Below are 17,600 nucleotides of genomic sequence, written 5' to 3'. Positions count from 1 at the left end.
GGTCATGCTCACCTAGGGGAGAAGGACAAGCGCCTACTGGCTCTGAGTCTCAGGATTTAAGTCCTGTTCCAAGAGGAGAGGGGAGAGTGGGAAGGACAGTCAGGGCAGGAGTAATAGCATGTGCTAAGTAGAGAGACACTAGAGGTGTGAGGCAAGGAATTCTAACTGAGGTTCCCACAGATGTGGAGGAGGGAGGCTGGAGAAGCAGCAGGACCCTGGACACTGGCAGAGGGTAGATTGTCCCATCAGCTAATGAAGCCTAGGCTTCAGCCTTCACTTGCATAGGCCCCTTTCAAGGCTCTGCACTTCATTTTATATTATTTTTCTTAAAGGTGGGGGTCTCAAAACTGGAAAAAACTTGAAGTCCCACAAAACTCTGGATCTGCCACTGATGCCCTGTAACTTGGATGAAACCACCCACCTTGCAGGGTGTTGTGAGAAGCAAGTGAATTGATTCATGTGAAGCACCTAGTACTGTGCCTGAACTCAGAGCCCAAGGCAGTAGGCAGGCCGTCTGTGGGAGTCAGTTTTTAAAATTATTACTATTTTGAAATAGTATTAGATAGATCAAGGAAAAGGTCTAAGTGTCTGATCCAGAAAGACCTGGTTTAAGTCCTGGTTCTCCCACCTCCTAGCTGTGTGGCCTTGGAGGCATTAACTGACCTCTCTAATCCTCACCTTCACCATTTATGAAATGGAGGTGATGACACCCAGCTCATGGGGTGCCACGAGGACCAAAGAAGCCAGTGTAGGGAAAGGCCCTGATGTCCAGCCTGGATTTTGAGCAAAACAAGACCTGCTTGTTTTTCTCTTCTGGCGAGACTACTCTGGTTCTGATGATTGAACAGATAGAGCAGGGCCAGAGTGTGTGCACACGTTCAGTAAGGAAGTGGTTTTGATGGAGGAGGAGGTGTCTGTGAGAAGGATTTATGAGTGAGGACAGATGAGCCTGACTGCTGGAAGTCCCAGGAGAGGCCAATGGCAAGGCCATCTCCAGGTCTGGGGCTTGGGGAATGGGACAGGCTTGAGGAGGAGAAGGATGAGCTTCCTTTAGGGCATGTTGCATCGTGCAGGGAAAAGGGCCCGGTTTTTGTAGAGTTTGGAGGATAGTGAGGTTCTGGGTCTGGAACTCAGTGAAGAGCTCTGGCTGGAAGCTCAGACATATGCAGGAGTGGCCACTTAGGAGATAAATGGTGGTCACCTCAAGGAGCATCGTCAGTGAAGGTGAGGAAGTTGCAACATTCAAGGAGAGAGCCAAAGGAGAGAGACCCACCTATTCACCTTGGAAATTCAAAAAGTTTTGAAGGGAGTCAGGGAGGTGAGTGGGGTTCCTGGAGGCCAGGGGCACAAGCACTCACTGCCCAAGGGGTGGCCTGCCTGCTGCAGAGGTCCTGGAGGGAGAGGGCTCCTAATGCCACCTGGGGTCCTCTGCCAGAGCTGTGCTATGTGCTGAAGGATGGAGAGGCTGCTCTTTGGGAGTGGTGGCCTAAGCATGGTTCAAGGGGGAGAATCTGAAGATGCTGCTGAGAAAAGCGACAGCTGGAGCGAGGGCCTGGGTGAGAGGAGCCCTGATGGGAAGGTGGGTGGCCTCCTGAGGAGGAGGGCACCTGTTGCTGGGCACCAGGGTGGCAGGGGTGGGAGGGGGAGTAGGGCACATGGTGAGGGTACAGGACAGTGGGCACTCAGGGCCCAGCAGAGCTTGGGAGCCATCCACCCTTGTGCACGGCGTCCCTCTCCAGCCGTGCAGTGGCTCCATGAGAGCAGAGATGTCAGGTGCACGAGCAGATCTGGTGGGGCTTGCAGGGTGAGACCGGGCTTTGGAGAGGTGAGGGGCTATGGCACTAATGAGTGAGGGGCTCAGGCTTGGGAATGCCGCCATTTTATGAAGCCGCTTGTCCAATTCCACAGGCTGGAACTCTTAAAATTATTGATCGGAAGAAGCACATATTTAAACTTGCTCAGGGAGAATATATTGCGCCCGAGATGATTGAGAACATCTACATCCGGAGTGAGCCTGTTGCACAAATGTATGTCCATGGGGACAGCTTAAAGGTGAGTCCCCTAGGCCTCAGCCCTCCCACACGTACTTTGGGCCTGATGAGTACTCTGGGAATGGTTTCCTAAGTAACTGGTATTTGATTAAAGTGATGAACATTAATTTCCAATCAGATACTGGTATTATCTGGCGTATAGGATCATGAGAGAAAATGCCTTTCTAAGGGAGAAATCTTAATTGCTTATAGTTTGGTAAATTGCAGTTAGGTAAATAAGTTGCTTAAAGTAGTAGTAATAACATTCCCACTACTTTTAACTTATGCTCTGTCTACTTCCAAGAGGAATTTTGAGGTAATATGCTGAAGCGAGATTCAGGGTTTTTGCTCTTTTGATTTTGAAATACACATAAGAACTTTACAGATAAATAGGTGCAGTATTGCAAATAATGATACTGATGATATATCTTAATATATTAAGCTAATGTGCTAATATAGTACAGGATTAAATTATTTGAAGAGGATTTATATTTATTCTGCTTTCTGGTATTATTTAGATCTGAAGTCAGAAAGATCACTGTGAATATATTCTGTGCTATCATTGGATTTATGTAATTAAAGACTATTAAATTATTTTTTTAAGAAAATGATTTAAAAATTAAAATGGTATTCTTAAAGAATGAGGACCATACTAATGAATCAATTTCAAAATGGTCTGGAAATCCTTAGAAATGTATGTGTTTTGGATTGTAGAGCTGGTTGATTAGTATCCTAAAGATGTACTCATTTAAGATTGGCATGAGAATCAAAGGTACATACAGGACTAACCTTACTGATTCCTAATCTTCTTAAGCTTATTTTTTATTAATAAACTTTTTACGAAGTTAGGGAAATATATCAGAAATATTCAAGAATATTTCTGTCAAGAATGTGTGATATGTTTCATAACATAAACGTATACATATTTTTAGAAAAGAGTGGAGTCTGAGAATACCAAGAGATTAGTTTTAATGCTGGACCACAAATAACCACTTTAAAAGCTTTTGTCATAACTGTGTTTTCCTTTGGTGGGATCGCAGGCCTTTTTGGTGGGTGTAGTCGTGCCCGACCCGGAAGTCATGCCCTCTTGGGCCCAGAAGAGAGGAATTGAAGGGACGTATGCAGAGCTCTGCACAAATAAGGTCTGTACCTTGGGGCTGTTCCCCAAAAGACTGCTGGACCTTCTGTGATACTGCACAATGAGAGGACATACAAAAACAGTAGCCCAAGTGAAATTTGAACCTATAGGGAAATTTCTAACTTTATTTTATAAATGGTAGGAATCCTAAACCAGAGGTTTGTCTTTTGTCATTGTTGTAGAAGGAGCTCATCTCTCTTCTTAGAACACTTGATAAACTATTGAATTTTCCAGCCAGGAGACATCAGAGAAAGCTTGTCCAGCCCTGTTGTTTTGCAGCTTGCCGGAGAGTCCAGAGAGGGAGGCGGCTTGCCCAAAGCCACTGGTTAACAGCAGTGTCAGATGTGAGAATAGGCCTTCTGACTCACTGGCCCTGCTCTCTCCTAATGTGAGGTAGCTTTTATATCTATTGGGCTTAGAGAGACAGTCATGGAATTGAAAAAGGAGCACAGTTCTCCCTGCTTAGAACGTTTGCTGCTCCCACCTTCCAGAAGCCTTCTCCTGGCACATGTACTGTGCCAGGATCTCTGTGCCCTGACTCAGCATCGGCCCCTCAGTCACATGATCTGTTTCTTAGCAGCAGCCATGAACCCTAGAGCTCCCACCAGGCCCTGGGCTCTTCTGGGGGTGACAGGGCCCCTGAGACTCACTAGGCTGACCAGAGGTCTGCTTTAAAAAACAAAATTGAGTGGTCCCTTAGCCTGTTGTTGGACACTCCTTAGGCCATGCGGGCACTTACTTGCCAGATGAGGGATGGTGATTGGCTTTCTGCCAGGGAGCGTCAGCCCTAGTTGGGGGTTTGAAAGGTGGGGGGAGTGTTGGTATGATTGCCAGTTATACTTTGCTCACAACTCATTGATTCTTCTATCTCCATTTTGAAATGTGTTTTTGCCTTGTCATTTTACCTATATGGTTCAATTCAGGAGCTGAGGAAAGCCATTTTGGAAGATATGGTGAGGTTAGGAAAAGAAAGTGGACTCCATTCTTTTGAACAGGTAACTGTTACCTTCTCCATACTTGTTACTGCCCTTTATGCAGGGATGAGAATTAAAGTAACCAACAGTGACCCTGACCTAGATTCCCTATCCTCCACGCTGTGGCCTGCAGGCAGGCAGTGTACTAACGGACCCCTGAAGGCCTGTTCTAAGCTGACTTTGCAACAGCCTGCATCCTAACTAAAATCGGTCGTAGGCTGAGTGAGACTGTGCTTATTGTCCTCATAATCACAGATGTTCATAAAGCTGAAGTATTACCCTAGCCATAACAGGTACAGCATGTCTACATGGTGTGTCTCCAAGCTGCGTGCAGTACTAAAGACCAGAGTCCTGTCTTATTTTTATTTTTATGGGGACTGTCTTCTTGGCTGCAGCAGGCAAGCTTACTTGCTAGGACATCAGAAAGATTGCACTCCTGGGGCCAGTGATCTGTCAGCCCAGCATGCCCTGAACAAAGAGGAGGAAACAAAGAGTGTGTTGGGAGTGGACACAGCAGACCTCTAAGACTTTCCGTCTTTGCAAGGTTGGGGTTCTTTTTTGTAACTGAGTTCATAAGCGTACTTGGTCCTACTTACACGTGCCATTTATAATCCTCTTTAGTCACAAATTCAAAAAGAAAAATTCTTCAAACAGAAAAATATTAGTAGGCTGATTTTTAAAAATTTCCTAGTATGTATTTAATATAATTGTTTTTCATAAAATGGTTCTCCAACAGTGTCCCCAAATATAGTATTAAGGATCTGCAAGGTTTATGAGAAGTTTAAATTTTATCTGTTCTTTTATTTTAATATAATTTTTTTAATTTATTTATTTTTGGCTGTGTTGGGTCTTCGTTGCTGCGCACGGGCTTTCTCTAGTTGCGGTGAGCGGGAGCTACTCTTTGTTGTGGTGCGCGGGCTTCTCACTGCGGTGGCTTCTCTTGTTGCGGAGCATGGGCTCTGGGGCACTTGGGCTTCAGTAGTTGTGGCACACGGGCTCAGTAGTTGTGGCTCACGGGCTTAGTTGCCCCGCTGCACGTGGGATCTTCCCGGACCAGGGCTTGAACCCGTGTCTCCTGCATTGGCAGGCAGATTCTCAACTATTGCGCCACCAGGGAAGCCCCTTTGTATATGTTCATTTTGATGTTAACCTAAAAACATTTTTAAACCAGTTTTAAATATAAACTCTTACAGCAGTTGTTTGACAATTAGAAAACATTTCCACAGATTAAGACTTTTAATTTCTTAAGTTTCAAAGTGAGGAAATCTAAATATAGTTTCAGGGTTTGAGGGAATTGTTTTTCTTTTGAAATGGATCTTTACATTAATCTAGCTTGAGAGAAACTGCTTTACCCTCATCCATCAGTGTGTTTTAGGGCAAATAAGGCCTGGATGAATAAATCCTTATTTTTAAAAATTATAAAATCTGAGGCATTCAGGCAAGTCATATTTATCTTTCTGAATGCAAGGTCATTTCTGGCATGATAATTAAATTTCTAAATTTGCTAAAACTGACTTCATTGCTCTTCCATTACGGGGAGCTGTGTGACTGTAGATGTGATCCTGTAGAGCAGGCGCCACAAATGAGTGGTTGGAGACCTGGTTGATCTGGGCTCCCTATTACCTGAATGGATGGCTGTTAAGGGCGCTGGGGGTGCACTGGGGATCCTGCGGATACCCTTGTGATTCCCAAGGCTTGCATGCCCCCTGCTGGATGTGGGCTGCGTGATCTGCCTCAGAGCAGGTGGAGAATTGTAACAGAGTCCTCTCCTTGGAAAAGACTACCACTCTTAAGCTTATGTTTAAAAGAAACCTTTGGTTAAGGTTCCAGTGTTAACCATTGCTTAAGTTAGAGCTTTTACTGAGAGGAGACGTATTCTTGACTTTCCATACGCCTTAAGCAAAGTTTCTGCTCTAATATTCGGCCCTCGCCATGGTAACCTTAAATACAGAGAAGTCATGTGGCATCCCAAAGGCCTGAGTTTTATTGCCAAGGCTGTTACCTCTTCATTTTCTCTGTTCTCATTCTCTTTGTTGGTGTGTGCTCCTAGTTGTGTTCCAAAGCTCAACATAAATTACTTGAGTTAATCCATAATCTGTTGTCAGCTAGTCCTTTTCCCTTTTCCTCAAAAAGGAATGATCAATTAAGGCTTAATGCTAATTTTTTACCCCCCCTCCTCCCCCAATAGATATCCAAGCCCAAGGCTTAAATCATTCAACAGAAGCTTTAGGAGTTCAGACTTACTGGGCAGCATTGATCTGAATGAAACTTTGAATTAGATGAAAAATTAATGTAATTTGATTTCCAGAAACAGACAATTCCTAGAACTAGGCCAACCATTATCAATTTATGGAGATTTAATGAGTAGATAAGAAGCATTTAAAATAACTGTTATCAATAATTAAAATATGTAGGTTCTTGGGAAGTATCTGAGCATACTTAACTGTGATTTAACCTTTTTTTTTGACATTTCTATGCCTTATTAGTTTGCATAGGCGTATAAAATACAAAGTGAACTTTGAAACTTGACAGTTTTCAAATTCGGACTGCAAAGCCCTTGCTAAATATATTTTACTGTATTTCTTGTCATTGAAATGAATACTTACCTAATCAATTTACCTTTAAATCAGAAATGAATTGAACATTTCCCTAATTTAAAATTTTAAAATTTCTCTTGTCCTAAATTATTCACTCTGTGTTTATTAGCTACAAGCAATACTGTGTGTTAAAGTGTTTCACAGAGTAATACCATTGAAAAATTTTAAATAGTTTTTTTTTTCAGAATTATGAAAATTTCTATGCTTTAATGAGTTGGCATACATTGACATTTTTGAGGCATTATATTCCAATATAATATTTAAATGTTATAGTATCTTTAAATTAAAAAAAACTATAGAATCACTTTTCCGTGACAAGAGTGTAGTTTCAGAAAGGGAGGTAACATTAAGCATCTCCTTCCTTCTTTCCTCAACAAGAACTTTGCTTATTGCAAACTGGAAAACAAGTTTTATGTTGTGTTAGGCATAAAGGGAGACTAAAGACTCTCGTTCCTTTTTCCCCCCATAATTCAACAGTTTGGTTTTATTAGAAAATATGTAATTATTTATAAAAAATGAAAATTTGTTTTACCATTGGTTTACTTCTGAAAATAAACTAACTATAGGTTGGGGGCCCACAGTTAAGGTCAGTTAAAGAACTGTTTTGACTCATTTTTTCCCACTTACTGATTAGACTTTTAGTCACTGGCGCAATTTGTATAGGTATTTTCATGGAAGAATTTAAATAGACCCAGGGCTGTAGGTCAGACTGGAGCAGGGACTGGCAGTAGTGCCACTCTGATCTGCTCACTAAGTGGCTGAAAGGTGAGCTGAGTGCCATATTACTCGGCTTCCCTCAACACTGTATTTAATTGTGTTTCCTCTCCTCAGGCAGAGACTATGTTGTAGAGAGCCACATTGAACTGCAGATGCCCCAGTCAGCACTTTAGGTCTGCTACAGGTTGCTGGTTTGACAGATACTCAAAATCTACCAGCAGATGCAGTTCTTTCTTCCTAAGATCATAGTGTTTTCTTTTACATTCTACTTACCATCTAAATAGTGTATGTAGCTCTCCCTATGAGAGTCATCTTCCCTGTGCTATATTGTTTGAAGCTTCTGCTTGTCACTGCTGTATTTTCAGAGGTGTTCTCCCAAGTCCCTGTACTGAACATAGACTCTTGTCTCAATTACACATGTTCTCCACATGCTGTTAGGAATGCAGATGAGCTGAAACCCAGGCTGCCAGGACACTTGTAGAAATTGTATCTTGGCATTGGCATCTCCTATAAAATTATATTATTAATTTCATTTACAGAAGAAGGTGGATAGATCGTTTACACTTGCCAGAAGTCTTTATGTGATACTGTTTCTATCAGAAAGGAACTTTAAAAAAAAAATTAAGGATATTAGCACTGCCAGTTTTTCATTTCATGGAGGTAAACATGAGTTACTAAGTTAAATCACTGTATCTAGGATTAAGTTTGATTTGGATTTTGTTCATATTTTCTTCAAGCTAGCTAGTTTTGTTATCAAATGGTGATTTCTGAACTTGAGTAGCAGAACTTAGATGACATCTTATATGCACCTTATGAGCACGTACAAAACATAAGAGCAGTGCTGCTCTGGTAGGTTTGGGGCTTGCGCCAGAGCCTGTCTTCCACCTCCCACCCCTCAACCCAGCCCCCTCACTCATCCCTCCCCCACCCCGCCTCCAATGCACTTTTGCCTCTCCCCCACCTCATCCCACCCGTGTCTGTCTACACTCCACCTTCACGCCCATCTCCACCTCTATACCCCTGCCCAGCAGAGGCCACTGCAGAACCCCTAGCTCTCAGTGCACTATGGTCTGAAAACATCTCCCTTGGGACCTGTTTCCAGTGAATTTTGGATCCCCTAGGATTATTTATGTTTGATCAAAACAAATTAGGAAAAAAGTATATTCCAGAGGGTACAAAAACTGGCAGCCCTATTCCTTACCAAATCCTTGCTTCTTTGAGCATCAAAAACACTGAGAGAATTTTCTTTTTTTTTAATTTTTTTATTTTGCCATGAAAAAAATTCAGAAAATTCTTATTTTATATTGGAGTTGAGAGAATTTTCAAACAAAACACTTTTTACAAGAACCTTAACAAATTTTGAAACATTCGATAATGCCTCTTTTTAGCCAAGAGCCTCAGATTTCCAGTTATTTATACTGGATATCCAAGTAGAAATCCTTTCAGTATGTAAGGTAAAGTTGAGGCGGCTACCTGTAATGCTAGCTTTAATTTTAGCCTAAAGTCCAGTCCTCCCCTTCCCACCACACACGAATCCCTTAAAATGCTATTCTTTTTATAGCAAAAGTGAATCCTTCATTTGAACAAATTTCTAAAGAGACAAAGATGAATGTCATTTATTAATGCTGTGCTCATTTGAAAATTATCACATTTTAAAATTACAAGCATGGGTTTAAAAAATGCCAGAATTTTTCTTAAAAACTTTTTAAGAAGTAGAAAGTGTAGCTGTTTTAGGGGTCTTCTTTGTATATTGAGTCTTTGATCTGAAAAATCGGTGAATGCAATGGAGAATTTTCTGAGGAAAGACTTCTTTGTCATTTTATAATACCCACCTGCCAGGACACTAGACCGTTAGCATCAGAGATTTGGAAAACAATCACTGACATGTTGAATTTTTTGCAACTATTTGCATACATTGATTTTTTCCAATTTTTTAATTTTTGGTGGTTAAATACACATAACATAAAATTTACCATCTTAACCATTTTTTACGTGTGCAGTTCAGTGGCATTAATACATTCATAATGTTGTACAACCATCACCACCATCCATCTCTGTAACTCTTCATTTTGTAGAATGAAGCTCTGTACCCCTTGAACAATAACTCCCAATTCCTGCCCTCCCACCAGCCTCCAGAAACCACCATTTTACTTTCTATCCCTATGACTTTGACTACTCTAAGTACTTGTGTTTTTGTGACTGGCTTATTTCACTTAGCCTAATGCCCTCAAAGTTCATCCATGTTGTAGCATGTGTCAGAATTTCCTTACTTTATATAAATAATATTCCATTGTATGTCTATGCCACATTTTGCCTATCCATTCATCTGCTGATGGACATTTGCGTTGCTTCCCTGTTTTAGCTATTGTGAATAATGCTGCTATGAACATGGATTTACAAATATCTCTTTGAGATCCTGCTTTCAATTCTTTTGGGTATATATTCCAGTTTCTCTATATCCTCACCAACACTTGTTATTTCTGTTTTCTGGATAATAGCCAGCCTAATGGGTGTGAGGTGGTGCATAGACTGATTTTTGAAATAAGTCATTTCCTGATTGTATCCATTGATTTTAATTAACAATTCTCATATGACAGTAACACATGCCACAGTAACCTTTCACTCTTGTTCTCCTGGCTTCTGTAACCCACACCCCCGTTCCTTTCTACTCCTCAAGAAACTCCTGTGTCTCAAGCCCAGGCTGAAGCTGTGTCCTACATACTAATACTAATATATCCAATGTCCAAAAACCACTTGGATGTCTCAGAAGCATTTCAAACTTGACATGCATACTTGATCTTCCTGCCTCCAAAGAATCTTTCTGCTCCTCCTCCAGTTTTTCTGCTCAAGCAGAAATCTAGAGCCAGTCTTAAAATCTCTTTCTCTATCAATTACCCAAACCAATTGTAAGTCCTGTCCTTTCTACTCCCCAAATCTATTTCCATCTCCACAGCCAACTTTATAGCCTAAATCACCATCAATCTTGCCTTTTGGCTGGTCTTCCAGCTTCCACTTTTACCTCATTTTAATCCTCTCTTAACAGGGTAATCTTTCCAAAGATGCATGCTAGTACTGTCTCTCACTGATTAAAAATTGTTTAAAGAATTATGTCCAAAATCCCTACCTTGGCATATTGATCCTTTGTAATTTGGCCCCAGCCTATCTCCCCAGCCCCATCTCTTTCTTCTTCTTTATTTGTATCACCTGCTGCAGCCTATACTTGTGATGTCCCAAGTGTGTTTTGGCACATGTTGCCTCTGCCTAGAGCCATATAACAGCCTCTCCCTTCCCCTTGCTATCTTCATCTGGCCAAAGCCTACTTATCCTCCAGAGTTCAAGCATCCCTTTTCAATGAATCCTGCTCCAGAGACTGGGTTAGGTGCTATACCAGAAAGGCATTCAGCTCTAAAAGAAAACGCTCAGGGTCTTAAACACATAGGGTGTGTTTTTTTGGTGTTCTCACATAAGAAGTCCGAACATAGGCAGTCCAAGGCAGGTACAGGTTCTCAAAGACCTAGGCTCTGCCTATCTTTCCACTCTCCCTTCTTAGTATGTTGGCTTATCACTTTCTGTGGCTGCTACAGCTTTGGACATTGTCCATATTCAAGGAAGGAAAAAAAGAGAGTGGGTAGAAATAGGTATGTCTGAACCTTTTATTAGGAAAGCAAAAGCTTTCCCTTCTCACTAGCCACAGATGGATCTTATGACTACACCTTAGCTGCAAGGGAGCCTGGGAAATCAGGACATAGGATTGTCATAGTTTACATAGAACATTTTGGCCCCAAACAAAACCTGGGTTTTATTAGCATGGAAGATAGGGAGTGATACTGGGAAAGCAACTGACAACTGCTCGTCCCTATATTAGTATTATCATACTGCAGCATCCCTCGTTAGATTGTAAGCTCCATGTGTGCAGAGATTGTGTCTTGTTCTTCTTTGTACCCCTGGTGCCTTACACTATACCTGACACATGGTAGTTGCTCAATAAATGCCAATTAAGCAAAACAACAAGTGAAAATATATATGTATTTAGCGCATATATTTTGAGTTAATTTTTTAAAGTCTATATATAGCAATTCATTTGCTATTTAATAATATGGATCTGTTGTCTCAATAAAATAATTGAATGTAGACCCAGTTGTCAGTCAGGATACAATTTCTTAGAGACACTGTCACTCCAGGATTCAGCTCAAGCCCAGATCATAAAATTCTGGTTGAACTGACAGTCACCCTTTCAGCTGGAATCTCACATGGGAGGAGACTGCCCAGGCCCTCCCAGGTTAGTTCATCTATCTCTCTGGTCCCCCATTCAGGCTTGCAAAGAGACTTTGCATGAGGAGGCCTGGAATCTGCCTCATGGAAATAGGCAACACGAACACTAAGTCTGATCCCTCCATTCCTCCTTCCAATAATGTGATCACATTTTCTGGCAGAACTTTTTTTTTTAACACAGACTCGTCATGTCCCCGCCTAGACTTTATATTTCTCCTGTGAATGGCACCACTGTCCATGCAGCCCTCCAAGCTGGAAACCTGGAAGTCCTCAAGGCTGCCTCCTTCTTTATTACATCCTGCCCATTTATCTCTAAATCGCTCTTAGAACTGCTTACTTGTCTCTGTCTCTGCCACTTCTGTAGGTGCAGGCCCTTATCTTTTTCTCTCCTGTGGATTGGTCAGGTCCTTCTGATTGGTTTCCCTGCTTCTAATCTTAACATTCTTAAAAGCCATCTTCACATTTCTCTTGGAGAGATCTTTATAAATTGTATATTCAGCCATGTCATTGCCCTGTATAAAAATCTCCTACTGTTTTCCTCTATAAACTGCCCCATCTACCACTTCAGCTTCATCTCTCACCCACTTTGCCTCCTACTTTATGTAACTACAACAGAAATCACTTGGATTTCCTTTTTCATACTCTGCCATTTCTCACCCCCGTAGCTTTGTTCATAGGGTTGCCTCTGCTTGGAAATGCCCTTCTCCACCCACCTCTCCTCCTTTGCTGGTTAACTCTTACTCGTCCTTTAACACTCACCTGATTTGAGAAGGCTTCCCTGACTGCTCCTCTCTCTTCCCTGCCATAACTGAGTTAGGTGCCCTTCATCCTGTGTATACCGCATTGTCTAATAATTACCCAGTGTGTCTGCTCTACTGGATTCCAGTGTGCACTCCCCGAGGGCAGGGGTGCTCATGATCCCCCTTTGTGTCCTCCGTGCCTGGCACAGAGTAAAGAACTAACTCATTTCTGTTGACTGGCTAAATGGAGGAGTAAGAAGGAAAAAAGGTGGCTTTCAGACATATCAAATAGGCTGAAATGTTATTAGGATAACTCTGACTTTTAAATAGGCATAGTGTTTTTATATCAATATTTCTATTCCCATATGCCTGTCTACTTTTATCATGTATGCTATGAATGCTGTGTTATATTCCTGATAAAAATGTATTCTGCATTTGGTTTTTAGGTTAAAGCCATTCACATCCACTCTGATATGTTCTCAGTTCAAAATGGCTTGCTGACACCAACACTAAAGGCTAAGAGACCTGAGCTGAGAGAGTACTTCAAAAAACAAATAGAAGAGCTTTACTCAATCTCCATGTGAAGTTCAAGGGAAGTTCTTCTCAGTATAATGGACAATGTAGCAATATTATAGTTATTTTTTGAAAGTAATGTGTCAGAATGATGCAGCTGAAAATGAAAAGCACGTGACCTTTTATGACTGAGCCTCTTCCTGTCCCAAGAGGTCTTTAACAATATTTTCTCTCTCATCACCGAGTATACTTTATTTTTATTACAATGATATTGTAGTAAGCTGCTAAAAATATCAGAAATGGCATTGTAAAAATCAAGACTTTTCTCAAGAACTGTGTACCACTAAAAGTAATATATTCTCAGTGTTCACAGAACTTCTATTAAACATAAAGGAAAAACATAACTGATATATTGTACTTAATTATTTGTGGAATAGTAACCAGGTACAGCAAATATCTAGGCAATGTGGACTACCTCATTCAATAACTGATGGTCAAAATCACAATTAAATCAGACTTAAAAAATTAAAACTAATACAGAATAATTCTGAAACAAAACATGATAGCTCACATTCTACATAACTTCAGATTCTTTAAACATAACAATCCTCATTGATGTGAAAAAATTTTCTCTCCAATTTTTACTTTTATTTATGAAGAATGCAAATTCAAGTATTCTTAAAACAAATGTATTTACATAACATTTTACAAAATCTTTCAATACATTTTCTTATTTATTAAGCTCATTCAAATATTAAGGAGCTACCTAGAAGAAAATGTAATGTACAACTACTTCAAGGATAGTATGTGTATATTCATGGATGTCTTACCACATGAATTATAAAAGATGTCTGTTTGACTCTGCTCTGCAATGAATGGACCTTTAGGGAAGACTTGGGAGAAGAAACCCAGAATTATTTCTCAGGGTGGGCAGCAATTAATGTACTGATGTTCCTTGCTGGGTTCTTCCAGTCTTTCCATTCTCAATGTGTCCATGCCAGGCCTGGGAAACCCATATGGCAATAATTCTGAACAGCTTCACTTTCTTCCAGTAAGAGATTATCACGGCAGGATGTAGGGAGGGGGGGATGTTATTTCCAAATGAAATAATTTTTCAACAACGTAAGTTTGAAGAACCTCTTCAAAATACCCCTAGAAAACTGTTTACGTCCATCATAGATAAACATCTCCTTGGGAAATAATTTCATGCATAGAATCTCTAAACCCTTCTAAGCTTACCCATGAAAACCTCCTTTCTTGGCGTTATGTGTTTAAATACTTCTTGCACCTGGGTGCCAACAATGTCGTATAATTAAAGCCCAGCATGGACAGCAGTTAGGTTCCAAGCTACAGACTGCATCTACAGAAGAAACTGTCCCTAGGAAAGTGTTTTCTTCTGTAGAGACAGGACTCTGAAAGCAGAGATGGGGGCAGTATTCACAGTCCAGAAGCTCCTTACCCCTGGAGCAAATCCAAACTGTCAATAAATGCTGTCGGTTAGAAACTGCATAATCACACAGGCTCACTAGATGAATCTGCACCAGTGATTATACACTTATATTTCAGTCTTCACAAAAGTGGACGACCACAGCTTCATTTGATGTATTTATCCAATCTTTTACATATTCCTTTGCTGGATTCTCTCTGCAGTCCCACTACTTGCACTTATAAATTTGACTTTTAGTAGATGACCTAGTTCTGTGCACATTAATTTTTAAAGGCATTTCTAAATAAACAAATATTAAAAATGTCCAAGGCCACATCTATTATACATAGCATTAATTTTTTTATATTTAATATATATTTGACTAATTAAAAGAGAAAATCATTACCTGAATTGGATATTTGTATTATTTTAAAGGCAAGTAGCTTCACATCTTGAGGAAAATGAACCTCTTTCCCATTGTCCTTCTGCTCAACTAAATTTCATATTTGTCTTTGTTTCCAAAGGATTTTAGACAATGAAATTATAAGCAAATAATTTAAAATTTATTTTGATTACATTTATACCTAATAATAGTTAGAGATAATTGATTATGGATAACTTAAGATTTCTTCTCTTTCTCACTTTAAAGATCTTATGTTTCTATTCGCCTTCCTGATTCCTGTGAAAATCATCACACTTGGGCATATAAATAGGTTCTGGCAGATGTGCTGAGAACAGTAAACAGTGGGCCCTAAATATATTGCTTGTACATTTATTTTTTCCACTGTTTACTGAATTTTTTAATAAAGGAGAAATGAAACAATATGTGTTAATGGAAAAAAAATCCTTCTTACTTCAGATTTCCCAACTTTATTTTGAGGGGGGAAAAGTTTGTATTTCTCTTTAACCAATGTAGAAAAAGGCTATGTACTTAAGACATTTACATTCATAGTGGACATCAGATCCGATTTAAGTCTAGAGGTATAACGGAGATCAATTACGTAACATAAACATGTTCTTAAATGTTTGGCCTTTTATCTCTTTCTCATTTAAATGTGTTAGTAATTCTTACATTTTACAAACTAATCTTGTTGTCTATAAAGATAGAAAATAGAATATACACCAATTTTTTTTTCCTTTTGCCATAAAAGACATCTTTGTATTGTGATTCTCCTCCAGGTGAGAGAGGAAACTGACCAGGTATGTGCAGGCCTAGCTTCACATATTAGGAACTCAGGAACTCAGGAGTCTGAGGAATAAACGTACCTAGTCTCCCTCACATGAGCAAGTCAACCTTTCGTTCTAAATTTAGGTAAAACTGCAAGCATGAGAAAAAATAGGATTTTTTCATTGCAATTTTTATAGTCAGGTAATGTTTTAGCAACTTGAAGTCAGCACTTAATTTGATTGTATTACCCACCAAAGAACCTCTGATCTTTTATTTTTCTGCAGTAAAGGGAATGAATTATTCTTTATTTTCCAAATGTATAAAGCACAAATGTGATATAGTTACTTAGAATACAAAATACTGTGAAATGAATGTAAAGAATGGAAAAATGTATTTTTGCATGAAAACAGACCACTTACAAACTTGCTTCATATCTCAGGAAAAAAAGAATGGAAAATCATATATAAAATTGATAAACTATATGAGCTAAGTTGCTGTATTTTCTTGCCTATTTCTATTTTAAGGAAGCATATACATGAAAAGAAAAAATGATCCTGGTAGTCTGAATTTTCTCTCAAGTATGCTACACAGTCCTTTCTGTGAATCTACAGTTAACTGCAGTAAGAATGGAATTAGCATTCAAGTGAGGACAAAGCCCTAATGAGAAACTCTTCAGTTAGAACACATGAATGGTTATAACCCAGAGGCAATAGATATATACTACCTGGAACACAAGCATTTCTAAACTTGGTCCCAAACAAAAGGTTTTCATGAGGTGACAGTGGCTTTTAAGCATTCATTTGACTGATTATTTTTATTTTCCTTGTTAAGTCATTGCAAAAATTGCATGGAGGGCAATGGATATTTTTGCAAGAACTGCTTATTCTACTTTCAATTTTTGAAAATTGAGGAGATTAAAAAGTTACCTTTTAAATATGCATAAAGTTATTTTAACTGTAATTATATTTTTAGTTGCTTTGTTATAGTAGCATGCATATCAAATATAAAATGCATTTATGAAAACATTTGTAAAAAATAAAGATTTTTTGTTTCTCAAAGTTGCTTATAATTACTATTTTATAATATTTATTTAGCATAATCCCCTGATGTTAGTATACTTGGTGATCATAGATCATAGTGCTTATGGTAAACACTGTATCAAGCTATATCACTGGTCAGCATACTCTACGTCCTCTATAAGGGTCCCCAAACTCTAAACACTTATGGCCCCCCGAGAAAACCTATCCTTTTCCTTGCACATTTGCTATTACCAAATGTGTCCTGTATTTACTTCATTTTTATATTTTTAAAAGAACAAAAAATTGTATTCAAATTTTCCATCATGATGGTCCTTAAACAGTATTTCCATAATATCTTTTACCCATACACAGCGGTACACTTTCTTAAAATTGTACATTCTGCCACGTCTAAATTATGCAGATTCTGCCATATATTTGCTACTATCTACTCCTCTATTTTCACAGCTTTTAGTGTAGTTGGGGCCACTCTCATCTCTTGTCTGGAATATTACACTGCTTTTAAAATTAGTCTTCCTGTTTCCACCCCAGCTTCCTCAAATTTCACCATCCACATTTCAGTCAGGGGGATCTTTCTAAATTGAAAATCTGGTCGTGCCACTCTCCTGCTTAATATTCCACAGTTTCCAGGATAAAGTTCAGACTCCCTGCTTCAGCACACAAGGCCCAGCATCTCTTCTCCAGCCCTTCCTCCATAGAGTATTGGCTTCAATCATACCAACTACTTTTTGCAGTGCCCTAAAAGCATCATGCTTTTAGGTCCCCTTTTCATAGAATACCCTTTCCTTTAATCCCCCTAATTCCTATCATTCATATCTTAAAACTCAGTTCAACTATCTTTTTCTCTAAGAAGCTTCCCACATGGTTGCATGGTTGATTGTCCCTTTGCCCCACTCTCACTAAGACTGTGAGTTGCCTGGGGCTGCAGAAGGTCTGGCCCATAGTGGATGCTCAAGAAATGTCTATAATCCCCTTGGCCCTTTTACAT

At 39.6% G+C, this 17,600-nt stretch overlaps 1 protein-coding gene across 6 annotated transcripts in view; it reads left to right on the top strand.

The window, feature by feature from the left end:
* ACSL6 (acyl-CoA synthetase long chain family member 6) overlaps window positions 1–15,232 on the top strand; it is a 65,721-nt gene extending 50,489 nt beyond the window's left edge. For 5 of the 6 annotated variants that reach the window (XM_060143531.1, XM_060143533.1, XM_060143535.1 and 2 more), the window contains 4 exons: window positions 1,909–2,052; window positions 3,071–3,172; window positions 4,092–4,163; window positions 12,915–15,232. In XM_060143531.1, coding sequence (XP_059999514.1) covers window positions 1,909–2,052; window positions 3,071–3,172; window positions 4,092–4,163; window positions 12,915–13,052 — 456 coding nt within the window. In that variant the 3' untranslated portion in view covers window positions 13,053–15,232. Of the gene's footprint in view, window positions 1–1,908; window positions 2,053–3,070; window positions 3,173–4,091; window positions 4,164–4,537; window positions 4,687–12,914 lie in introns of all 6 variants that reach the window. The other variant, XR_009539567.1, reaches the window with a different exon arrangement.
* The last annotated feature ends 2,368 nt before the right edge of the window (window positions 15,233–17,600 follow it).

This window comes from Lagenorhynchus albirostris, chromosome 3, assembly GCF_949774975.1.
Source record: "Lagenorhynchus albirostris chromosome 3, mLagAlb1.1, whole genome shotgun sequence".
Classification (NCBI taxonomy): Eukaryota; Metazoa; Chordata; class Mammalia; order Artiodactyla; family Delphinidae; genus Lagenorhynchus; species Lagenorhynchus albirostris.
The sequence above is the reverse complement of the archived record's forward strand: the minus strand, read 5'-3'. Positions and strand labels throughout refer to the sequence as shown.